This window comes from Mobula birostris, chromosome 3, assembly GCF_030028105.1.
Source record: "Mobula birostris isolate sMobBir1 chromosome 3, sMobBir1.hap1, whole genome shotgun sequence".
Classification (NCBI taxonomy): Eukaryota; Metazoa; Chordata; class Chondrichthyes; order Myliobatiformes; family Myliobatidae; genus Mobula; species Mobula birostris.
The window spans coordinates 6,911,409-6,924,011 of record NC_092372.1 but is presented as its reverse complement, the minus strand read 5'-3'; the positions used below and the strand labels follow the sequence as shown (position 1 = coordinate 6,924,011).

The 12,603-nt window shown below is 45.4% G+C and overlaps 1 protein-coding gene across 4 annotated transcripts in view; it reads left to right on the top strand.

The window, feature by feature from the left end:
* Positions 1–12,603, top strand: part of dym (dymeclin) — a 412,200-nt gene that overhangs the window by 80,956 nt on the left and 318,641 nt on the right. For all 4 annotated transcript variants that reach the window (XM_072252184.1, XM_072252183.1, XM_072252186.1 and 1 more), the window contains exon 5: positions 11,440–11,573. In XM_072252184.1, coding sequence (XP_072108285.1) covers positions 11,440–11,573 — 134 coding nt within the window. The remainder of the gene's footprint in view (positions 1–11,439; positions 11,574–12,603) is intronic.

Genomic DNA, 12,603 nt, shown 5'->3' with positions numbered 1-12,603 from the left:
GTTATGGACGCTGCAGGGGTTAAGCATTGGTACAATTCAAAGAGATTACCTGTAGCTAATGCTTGTTCTGAGCGGGGTAGATATCTGCAGCCCAGGTGATTTGTTGACTAGAGTTGTAAGCACGGTGAAATCATTAGGAAATGGTTCAATCATGGAACACCAGTTTGGATACCCCTGCCATAAGAAACATCCTCTCCACATCCACCCTATCTAGTTCTTTCAACATTCAGTAGATTTCAATGAGATCCTCATACATTCTTCTAAATTCCAGTGAGTACAGGCCCAAAGCTGCCCAATGCTGCTCATATGTTAACCTCTTCATTCCCAGAATCATTCTCATGAACCTCCTCTGGACTCTCTCCAATGACAACACATCCTTTCTGAGATAAGGGGCCCAAAACTGTGGACAATACTTGAAATAAATGCCAACATTGCATTTGCTTTCTTTACCACAGACTCAACCTTGAATTAACCTTCTGGGAGTCTTGCATGTGAACTCCCAAGTCCCTCTGCACCTCTGATGTTTGAACCTTCTTCCCTATTGGATAATACTATTGTTCCTTTTACCAACATGCATTATCATGCATTTCCCAACACTGTATTCAGTCTGCCACTTTATTGCCCATTCTTCCAATTTGTCTAAGTCCTTCTGCAATTGCATTGCTTCCTCAGCACTACCTACCCCTCTACGTATCTTCACATCATCTGCAAACTTTGCCACAAAGCCATCAATTCCATTATCTAAATCACCAATGAACAATGTGAAAAATAGCAGTCCCAATACTGACCCCTGAGGAACACCACCAGTCACTGGCAGCCGACCAGAAAAGACCCCCTTTATTCCCACTTGCTGCCTCCTGACTGGCCTGACAAAGGGTCGCGGCCCGAAACGTCGACTGTACCTCTTCCTAGAGATGCTGCCTGGCCTGCTGTTTTCACCAGCAACTTTGATGTGTGTTGTTTGGGTGGGCGAGACATCCCAGTCTCATGGATTTGGTGGGACCAAAGTTGTTTATAGGCCAGATGTATGAAGCTGAAGAAAGGTGAGTTTTTCTTGGTGCTGAGTTCAGTGGCTTCTTAGTGAGGAACTAACAAGCCATTTCTAGAGATGCCCAGAAAAGGGCGGGGGGGGGGTTGGTTTCATTGTGGGGGTATTGCCTGGATTGACTTCATTGGAAACTATGTAATTGCCCTAGGCATTGATAAAGTGAGTTTGTGTTTAAGCCTGTGTTAAACTGTTGTCCGGGAAAGTGATTAAGATATGTGGTTATGGACGCTGCAGGGGTTAAGCATTGGTACTATTCAAAGAGGTTACCTGTAGTTAATGCCTGTTCTGAGTGGGGTAGATATCTGCAGCCCAGGTGAATTGTTGATAAGGGTCTTAAGCACTGTTAAAATATTAGGGAAAGTTACGGTCATTGAGCGGCAGTTTGACCAAATGGCAGGCAAAGATTTTGTTTTAGTTCAGACTAACGCTGACGTACAGGAGTGGATCTGCCTGGTGCCATTGGAATGTCTGGAGAGGCAGGGTCATGGGCCGTCCATACTTTCTGAGAAGAGGAGAGCATTGGCGAGAGTGCTGAATTGGAAGCTGAGTTTCCTGTAGCTGAAGGTGGAGACTTTAAAGCTCTCGCTTCTGAGGAGTGATGGGTGGAGTTGACTGATGTGGAAGGTCTAATGAGTCCCACGACGAGGGGTGAGAATTCTGAGTTGGTATGGCCCTTACATCCAGCAGCTACATGGCAAAGGGCACCGGCAGAGAGTGAAAGTTACCATAGGCTGAGGATGTTCTCAGGAGTGCAGCCCACCCCTAAGGAGGAGGAGGGTTATGAGACTTGGGTGGAGCAGACCTCTCAGATGCTGGATGAGCGGTAGTGCTCTGAAATGTGAAAAGTCAGTTGCTGGTCGAGAGTCTAAAGGGTCCAGCTGTTGAAGTCGTGAGGTCTTTAAAGGCAGAGAACTCCTTAGCTACTTCCGCCCGTTACATGCAAGCACTAGAGAATGTTTTTGGCATGACAGGAAGCCCAATGGAGCTTATGATGGAGTTTCAGAGCATGCTTCAGGAGAATGGGGAGAAATTTTCTGCCTGTGTTTTTCATCTAGAGAGACAGCTGCATTGCTTGTGGCATAGATGGGTCACCCAAGTAGCTGAGGTGAATCAATTAAGAATGGACCAAGTGGCAAAGAGTGCACAGTCACAGAACATGATCGCTTTCAGCTTCTGAATGTCTCATAAAATGCATGCTCCCCCATGTTTGTTGAGCTGATCAGAGAAGTAAAAGATGAGGAAACTGTGACAGAGGAGAGGGAGGCCTCCGTCAGCTGGGTCCAGTTCCCAGTAACAGCCTCTGTTGCTGAAGTGATCCCTGATGCCCCACAAACGAGGGTGTTACAGGAGTCCATGGCAGATTTTAGAGCTGAGGTATCCTGGTTGTTACTGGTGGGTGCTGCTGCCAAGCATAACAAAGCCGATAGGAAACTGGACCCACTGATGGGACGTACTAGGCAGAGAGCTGCTATTGAATGGGGTCCCTTGAAAAGGTGAGTGACCAGTACGGTCTGTTACAACTGTGGTGAGGACAGATGCTTCCGGCGGAGTGTGAAGGACAGGAAGCCCTTTGGAAAGTGAGCCCACAGTGAATTAAGCAGAAAGGGAAGTTGAGAAACTTCAGAGAAACCCACTGAGGGAACGGTCTGATGTTTCGGGGAGCACGTTCTAAACAGTGTATCAAGGAAGACACCAAAGTGAAAAACCCTATTCTTGAAGTCTTAGTGGAGCCAAGCTCCAGTGTGTCCCATGGATGGGAGAGTATTTATGCTCAAGCCATACTTGACATAGGTTCTGAGGTTGCTCTGTTGTGCAGATCCTTCTACAACTAGTATTTGTCACATTTACCATTGACACCATTAAGTGCCCTAGAGCTCTGGGGCCTTAGTACAGATGACTACCCATATGATGGTTATTTGCCTTTGAAGCTGGAGTTTTTGGAAACAGATGTGGGAGTAGCTGAGGTCCTTGACATGTTAATGTTGGTTTGTCCAGACCCGGTCAAGAAGGACGAAGCTTCGATTCTTGTGGGAACAAATATTCCTATTGTGAGGAAGCTAGTGGAAACCTGCAAGGAGAGAGTTGGGGAGAGCTTTTTGAAAACGTTGTCCATTCATCTTGTGCTCAGAGCTGCTTTTGAAGAAGTGCTTGCCCATCCTAGGCTGGATGATGAGCACAAACGAGGGACTGTTCTGTTACGGCCTGGGGAAGTAGCTCAAGTGACGGGAAACCCCAAATTTCCTGGAATGCCAAGGCCCTTCTGGTGAATGCTCCGGAAGACCACGAAGAGGAGTCACGGTTACCTGCTGGGGTACTAGTGAGGCCCAAAATGCAGAAGCCATCGATTGTACAGGTTATACAGGATGACAGTGATTATCGGGAACATCTTGGAAAGGGAGGTCACCCTCAGGTGGTGAATGTGAATGGCACACCTTTTTCTGGTGACTGTAATGTCTAGTTTTCCTGTGAGGCAAGCAGGAGAGAAACCAGGAAAGGGGAAGTCGACAGCCAAGGCATTCAAATTTGGTGACTCCCTGGTACCTGGAGGTTGGAAGAGGAGATTGACAGAGAAGATGTTGAAGTTCGAAGATGTCTTTTCTACAGAGGAGTTTGATGTGGGTTGTTCCAAGAGTGCTCACCACACCATCTGAGTAACGGAAGACACCCTTTCAGAGAAAGGTCTCAGCAACGGGCACCCGCTAAGGTGGAGGATGTTAGACAGCATCTGTGGAAGCTGAAGGAAGCTGTGATTATTACTGAGTTCGAGTGCCATAGTGGTGGTGAGGAAGAAGAATGGGAAGGTACGTATGTGTGTGGACTATTGGATTCTGAACCGACGCACAGTCCCCGACCTGTTCTAAGGTTAGTTCTGCTCTGACCTGTCCTGCCTGAGTGGAGCGAAGTGGTTCAGTGTGCTGGACTTAAGGAGTGGGTATTATCAGGTACCATGAGTGAGGCTGGCAAGGAGAAGATGGCATTCATATGTCCACTTGGATTCTTTCAGTTTAAAAAGATGCTCCAGGGTATATCAGGAGCACCAGCTACTCTCCAGTGTGTCATGGAGAAAATTGCTGGCAATATGAACTTGCTTGTGGCGCTTGTGTACCTGGATGATCTCAAAATGCTCGGGTCCACCCTGGAAGAGGCTACTGAAGGAGTTAGGCTGCCTGAAAGCTGAGGGGTTAAAACTGTCTGTGGACAAGTCCCAGCTCTGCAAGACATCTTTCAACTACGTTGGGAACATAGTCTCATGGAACAGAGTAGTTACAGATCCTCAAAGATAGAGCCGGTGACCACACGGCCAAGGTTCAAGAATGTGAGTGCCCTGGCCTCATTCCTTGGATTCTGTGGGTACTATTGGAGGTTTGTGAAAGACTGCTCTGAAGTGAGTCACCCTTTGAATCAGCTTCTGTGCGGTTACCCTCCCTTGGAGAAGAACTGGAGCAGGATGAAAGGAGGATATGGTAAAGATTATCTTAGCCCTTCGAAGCCTTTTGGAGCAAGATGAGATGCGAAATGTGAAGCAGTCTTTCAGTTGTTGAAGGAGCTGCTGACGAAAGTGCCTGTGTTGGTTTTTGCAAACCCCCATTGCGGTATGTATTACATAATGACACCAGCCGAGTGGGCTTAGGTGTGTTCTCTATCAGTATCAGGGCACGGGATTGAGCTCTGTCGCTGAAGTCTGTCACCCTCCCAGTGAAACTACCCCAAGCACACACTGGAGTTTCTGGCATTAAAATGGGATGTGGTGGATAAGTTAAGTGCTTATCAATATGATGCCAAGTTTGAGGTGAGGATGGTCAACAATCCATTAATTTATATCCTGACCTTGGTGAAATTGGATGTCACAGGGCCTCGTTGGTTGGCTGCGCTGTCTGCCTATGATTTCAGCCTGAAGTACAGGCCGGGGAGCTGAAATATTGATGCAGGTATGTTATCCTGATGTATGCATGAAGAGCTGGAAATGGACGGAGAGTGGCAGAGCATTCCTACACCTGAAGTTTTCAGTCATGGGGAAGTCAGAGGTGAGGCTAGGGCAGGATCAAGCGGTGGATCATTTGGGAGCTTCTGGTTGTATCATTCCACAACCTGTCTGCTCTGAATACAAAGCAGTTGCCTGAGTTGAGTCCAGGGGAAGTGGCTGCTGCTCAGCGAGATGACCCATGTATCGGTACCGTTTGGTCAGCTGTTGCAGAAGGAGATGTGGCCCAAGCTGAAAAGATGAAACACATTTTAATTCCACATCCCATTCCCATTCTGACATGTCTATCCACAGCCTCCTCTACTGTAAAGATGAAGCTACACTCAGGTTGGAGGAGCAACACCTTATATTCCGCCTGGGTAGCCTCCAACCTGATGGCATGAACATTGACTTCTCTAACTTCTGCTAATGCCCCACCTCCCCCTCATACCCCATCCGTTATTTATTTATATACACACATTTTTTCTCTCTCTCTCTCCTTTTTCTCCCTCTGTCCCTCTGACTATACCCCTTGCCCATCCTCTGGGTTTTTCCCCCCTCTCCCTTTTCCTTCTCCCTGGGCCTCCTGTCCCATGATCCTCTCCTATCCCTTTTGCCAATCACCTGTCCAGCTCTTGGCTCCATCCCTCCCCCTCCTGTCTTCTCCTATCATTTTGGATCTCCCCCTCCCCCTCCCACTTTCAAATCTCTTACTAGCTCTTCCTTCCGTTAGTCCTGATGAAGGGTCTCGGCCCGAAACGTCGACTGTGCCTCTTCCTAGAGATGCTGCCTGGCCTGCTGCGTTCACCAGCAAATTTGATGTGTGTTGTTAAGATGAAACACCCTCCTGTATCTCTACTGTTGAGAGAACAGAACAACCTGTAGTTGAGGAATCAGATTTTATTCTGGGTCACGTCTTCTCCAGACATGCCTCACTGTTCCCATTTGGTTCTGCCTGAGAAATACTGTAGGATTTTGTTGAAGTCACTTCACAATGATTCAGGACATTTGGGGTTTGACAAAACCTATGGATTGGTCTGAGATCGGTTCTACTGGTCCTGAATGAAGTCTGAAGTTGAAGAGTACTGTAAGTCGTATGTTCGACGTACTTGGAGGAAGACACTGCCTACGAGGTCCACTCCATTGTCCCACTTGCAGAGTGTGGGGCCACTTGTTCTGGTATGTATGGATTTCCTCTCCTTAGAGCCTGATTCTAGAAATACGGCGAATGTCTTGGTTATTACTGATCAGCTTGGAAGTCAGCAAGAAGAATAAATGGAGTCAGCATATTGAGCATCTGGTCTACTGCTAAAACTGTACACAGAATGAAGCTACTGGATACTTGCCATATTACTTAATGTTTGGGTGCGAAGCAAGGTTGCCTTTTGACCTCTGGTTTGGGAATGGTGGGGAAGATTTGCCACAGAAGACCTATCTGAAGTATGTGCCTGACATGAGGGAATTGCAAAAGGCTTATGAACTAGTGGAGGTCTCTGCTACAAAGCAGAATCAAGGAAATAAGAGGAGATATCAAAAGATTAGGTTCTCCCAACTGATGCTTGGGGACAGAGTTCTCATAAAGAGCCTGGGGCTACCAGGGAAGCAGGCTGACTGCTGGGTGGCTACGCCTTACATGGTGGAGAGTCAGATGCCAAATGTACCAATTTTCTGGGTGAAACCAGAGGATGGGAATGGTCCTGTCAAGATTCTCCCTAGGAACCATCTTCTACCTCTGGGTCAAAGGGTACGTGTTGATCGATCACCTGACCTGGGCCCTACACCTAGTAAGAGGTCTCTGCAGCAACGTGGGAGGACAAAAGGAAAGTAGTGGAAAGGTCTGGAAGGGATTTAACCACTGAACGTGGTATGGACTCAGAGGATGAGGAAGTGACGGTATGGTACACACTACCTTATGCAAACTCCCCGATAATTGAGGAAGAGATTTTCAAACCTCCCCAAGTGGATGCGGATGAAATGGGGGGGTCTAGCAATGGATGGGCAGGCTTGCAGCTGGACAATGATGGGAGACTTGGCTCGAAAGTACCTGGGAATGAAGCTGAACTCAGCCAAGTGACAGGGGGACCTGAGTTGTCGGAAGGCATGGGTAATAGACAGGGGGAGGCCTCTCTAGGTAGACAGGAAAAGTCCCCGGGAGTGTCTCAAGCTGAAGAACTAGATGTTGGGATAAGTAGTTCTCAAAGAATCAGGAAACTCCCAGATAGGCTGGCCTCTGTTGCACCGGGGATCAGAGTGTTGTGCCTATTCCCCTAGTGAGATATGTCACTACCATTTACAAATGGATTGGAGGGTTTGACATCATGAAATTCCTTTGAAAACTGTGTTATTAATGGGATTGTTTGGTGGGGGAGAGTGTAATTCTGTGGTAAAGATTATACTGCTAATTTTGTAGGGTATTTCATGTCTTTCTGCAGAAACAGTGTTTGGGTTACTGTTAGAGATAAAGAATACTTCGGAAGGTGGGCTATCCAATTAGGAGAGTGGTTCTAGAGAAGACTGTGGTGTGGCTTTTGGCTGACATAGTATGGGTTTGGTTGGCGGGAGATGAAGAAAGAAGATGTTGGATGGAACTGGTTGTAGGATTCGATCTGGCTGGAAAATGCCAGTCGATGGAGGCAAGACATGGAGGTCTACTAATGATCAGTGAATATGGCTTTTGGAAGATTTGAGCTCCAACCCCTGCACATTTGACTGTCTAATTATAATGGGCACTTTTGATTTTTTTTTCTTTTCTTTACTAACTCTTTGGATAGGTTGACGCTCGTAAATATACTTATTTATAATTGAATGCAGTGTGTGATCTTTTATTTCATTCTGATGGGCTATTGCAGAGGCAGTAATTCACACAAACTGGGGTTTGGGTGAGTGAGACATCCCAAACCCATAAATTTGGTGGACCCAAAGTCATATACTCCCTAGACCCTGCAAGACCCTGCGGCAGATAGTGAGGTCAGCTGAGAAGATCATCGGGGTATCTCTTCCCGCCATTACAGACATTTACACCACACGCTGCATCCGTAAAGCAAACAGCATTATGAAGGACCCCACGCACCCCTCATACAAACTCTAAATAATCTGCAGATGCTGGGGTCAAAGCAACACTCACAACACGCTGGAGGAACTCAGCAGGTCTGGCAGCATCCATGGAAAAGATCGGTCGACGTTTCGGGCCGGAACCCTTCGTCAGGACAAGTCCTGACGAAGGGTCCCGGCCCGAAACGTCAACCAATCCTTTCATAAAACTCTTCTCCCTCTTGCCATCTGGCAAAAGGCACCGAAGCATTCGGGCTCTCACGACCAGACTATGTAACAGTTTCTTCCCCCAAGCCACCAGACTCCTCAATACCCAGAGCCTGGACTGACACCAACCTACTGCCCTCTACTGTGCCTATTGTCTTGTTTATTATTTATTGTAATGCCTGCACTGTTTTGTGCACTTTATGCAGTCCTGGGTAGGTCTGTAGTCTAGTGTAGTTTTTGTGTTTTACGTAGTTCAGTGTAGTTTTTGTATTGTTTCATGTAGCACCATGGTCCTGAAAAACATTGTCTTGTTTTTGCTGTGTACTGTACCAACAATTATGGTCAAAATGACAATAAAAAGTGACTTGACTTGACTTGACGAGTTGATTTGGTGGGCCCAAAGTCATATACTCCCTAGACTCCCTGAAGGCAGAGAAAGGTGAGTTCTCGCCATGGAATCCAGTGGTTGTTAGCAAGGGGCTAATGTGCCGCATTTCCAGAGACACCCATGGGGTGGGGAGGGGGGTGGTGGGCGAGCTTCATTCAGATGTAAAGTAATTATTCAGTATATCTCCCAGTTGGTATCTTTTGCAACAATATCCATTTCAGTAGCCCATATAGATTTCGACACCTCTTTTCCATTTATAATTGTAAACTTTTCAATTGTCACTTTGTTTATTGTTACCACATAAGACCTTAAGACATTGGAGCAGAATTAGGCCATTTAGCCCACCGAGTCTGCTCCGTCATTCCATCACAGCATTTTAAAAAAATTTATTGAGATATAGCGTGGCTAGGCCTTTCTGGCCCTTCGAGCCACATTGCCCAGTAATCTCCTGATATAACCTAGCCTAACCATGGGACAATTTACAATTACCAATTAACCGACCAACCATACGTCTTTGGACTGTGGAAGGAAACTGGAGCACCCAGAGGAAACTCACGTGGTTAGAGTTAGCGGTGGGAATTGAACCTGGGTCGCTGGCACTGTAAAGCGTTGTGCTAACCACTACCACTGCCCTCTCAACCCCATTCTCCAGCCTCTTCCCAATAGCCTTTGACACTCTGACTAGTCAAGAACCTACCAACCTCTGCTTTAAATATACCGGATGACTTGGCTGTACGAGATGTAGCAAAATGCTATAATTTATTTATTAAGAGTAGAGCACAGAACAACTCTTCCGGCTCTTTGAGCTGCGCTGCCCAGCAACCCACTATTTGTGGGAAGAAACTGGAGCACCCGGAGGAAACCCATGCGTACATGGAAAGCAACGTAGAAGCTTGCTTACAGAGGGCGCCGGAATTGAACTCGAAACATTGATGCCCCGAGCTGTAATAGCAATGAACTAGCTGCTATGCCACCATGGTGCTGTTTGCATGCTACTCAGACAGATCATTCCATACTGAAATACTTCACAGATAATTGTGGTAGTCCAAAACTAAAAAACACAATGCAGAATATAGTGTTAGCGTTATTGTTACAGAGAAAGTGCAGTGCAGGTAGAGAAATAACGTGCATTGGCCATGATGAGGTAGAATAAGGGATCAGGAATTCATCTTCGGCATATATGAGGTCCTTTTAAGAGTCTATAACAGCACGGTGGAAACCTGCTGACAACTGCTCTCAGCCTTGTGTATCTTCTGCCCAATTGGGAGGGGGGAAGAAGAGAGAATCACCAGAACGGAGGGACTTTTATTATGCTGGCTGCTTTCCTGACTCTGTGGAGGTGCCCCAGTTTATTAAAGACATAGAACATAGAATAGTACAGCACAGTACAGGCCCTTTGGCCCACAATGTTGTGCCGACCGTTAAACCCTGCCTCCCGTATAACGCCTTCTTCCACCTGACTAAATTTTCCACCTCACTTGTCACCCATGGTTCCTTCACCCTACCATTCTTTATCTTCCTCACCAGGACAAATTTATCCCTAACCTCCTGCAAGAGATCCCTGAACTTCAACCACATGTCCATAGTACATGCAAAAACATCATCCCAATTCACACCCGCAAGTTCTAGCCTTATAGCCTCATAATTTGCCCTTCCCCAGTTAAAAATTTTCCTGTTCTCTCTGATTCTATCCTTTTCCATGGTAATGCTAAAAGCCAGGGAGTGGTGGTCACTGTCTCCCAGATGCTCAGCCACTGAGAGATCTGTGACCTGACCCGGTTTGTTACCTAATACTAGATCTAGTATGGCATTCCCCCCAGTCGGCCTGTCAACATACTGTGACGGGAGTCCATTCTGGACACACTTAACAAACTCTGCCCCGTCTAAACCATTGGAACTAATCAGGTGCCAATGAATATTAGGGAAGTTAAAATCACCCATGATAACAACCCTGTTATTTTTGCACTTCTCCAAAATCTGCCTCCCAACCTGCTCCTTGGTATCTCTACTGCTACCAGGGGGCCTATAGAATACCCCCAGTAGAGTAACTGCTCCCTTCCCATTCCTGACTTCCACCCATATTGACTCAAAAGAGGATCCTGCTACATTACCCACCCTTTCTGTATCTGTAATAGTATCCCTGATCAGTAATGCCACCCCTCCTCCCCTTCCCCCCTCTATCCCTTTTGAAGCACTGAAATCCAGGAATATTGAGAATTCATTCCTGGCCTGGTGCCAGCCAAGTCTCTGTAATGGCCACTACATCATAATTCCATGTCTGTATCCATGCTCTTTTATAATTTTAGAATAGCTTATTCTTGTTTCTGTTAATGAATTTTATAATTTTTGAGTAATCAGTAATGTAAACTCATTTTACAAAGCAAAGGACTATAACTTCTTATGTGGTCAGAGCAGCATGGTAGTGTAGTGGTTATAGTAATGCTTTACAGCGCCAACAACCTCGATTCATTTCCCACCACTCTCTAAAAGGAGTTTGTACATTCGCCCCATGAATGCGTGTGTTTTTGACCCTATTTCCTGTTTACATTTTAAGGACATACAGGTTGGGGTTGGTAATTTTTGGGCATACTATGTTGGCACCAGACACTTGCGGGCTGCCCTCAGCACTCCTTGGATATTGTTGGTCGTTGATGCAAACAGCACCTTTCACTGTATGTTTCAGTGTTTTGATGTACATTGGCAAATAAAGATAATCTCTAAAAATATTTTGCAATCCATTTATAACATGCAAATTCACCATTCTTCTTGTGTTTCTCTCATCAGCCAGCTGTTTATTTGGCAGGCTCATAATGCCTTGTTCATCATACGATGTTTACTGAAAATCTTTGTTAGCCACATGCCCGAGGAGGAGCTTCTGCTTAACTTTACATACCAAGAGAGGGCACCATTGACTTACGGTGAGTAAAGCTGAAAGGAAAATCGATTAACTGAAGATTTATATTTATCTATTTTATGGCACATTTATCTTGAGTCATATTTCTTAGTATTACTTTGGCCTTTAAACTTGAGGTACTGTTTACTTTGCATTATATATGTCTTTGTGATATATCTTTCAAGATTGTGTCAGATCATTTCCAGTAGACATGTGTAAAGGAGAATGAAATAATTGTTACTCCAGGTTTGAAGCAGCACAAAAACAAAACAATAAGATAAAGAACACAATAATTTAAGAAAGACAATAAATATAAATACATAAGATAGCTTATATACATAGATTGATGTATGTCCATAAAATAAAGCTAGGCACAGGGGTGTCTGGACATAAGGTGACTCTGGGAGGAAGTTATAAAGTAATGGTGGTTGAGGGTGTGGAGGAGTGGGTTATATATCCTTGATGACTGGTAGTCTAGTAACTACCTATTGTAGACCCTTCCTGGCCACCTTGGTGCAGCTAAGAGGCAAGAGTGCTATCAACTGAGCCATGGCTAGCACGACTAACCTTGGCTATGACACAGAAAATAGGTAAAATAGCAATATTTCTGTAAATTGCATAATGGTACTTAAATACAACAAAATAGTCACAAACTCAGGGTGTTTGGAATTACAAAGGAGTAATTTATATTCCGGATTGCAGTGTGATTGCTTTTCTGATTTGCATGAATGCCCATTTTCCTTGGTTTTATTGCATATGTAAAGGTTCACAATGCTTTTATGGTGCATTTAGTGAATTACTTGGTTTTTATTGTAAATTGTCATAGACAATAATAAATATAATATGGTAAGAAGGCTGTAGACTAATGGAGCTGACAATTCCAATGGCATTAAAATTCTGCTCTCAAACCTCTGTTGTTTTGGGGCTATATATATATATATATATATATAGGAAGGCTTCAGGAGTAAACCCTGAGGAGAAAATCCGGAGCTGGAGTCCCTAAGGCAGTCCTTAGTTGGCAGCTCCTGCGATGCTGCTGGTATCACACTGTGTCA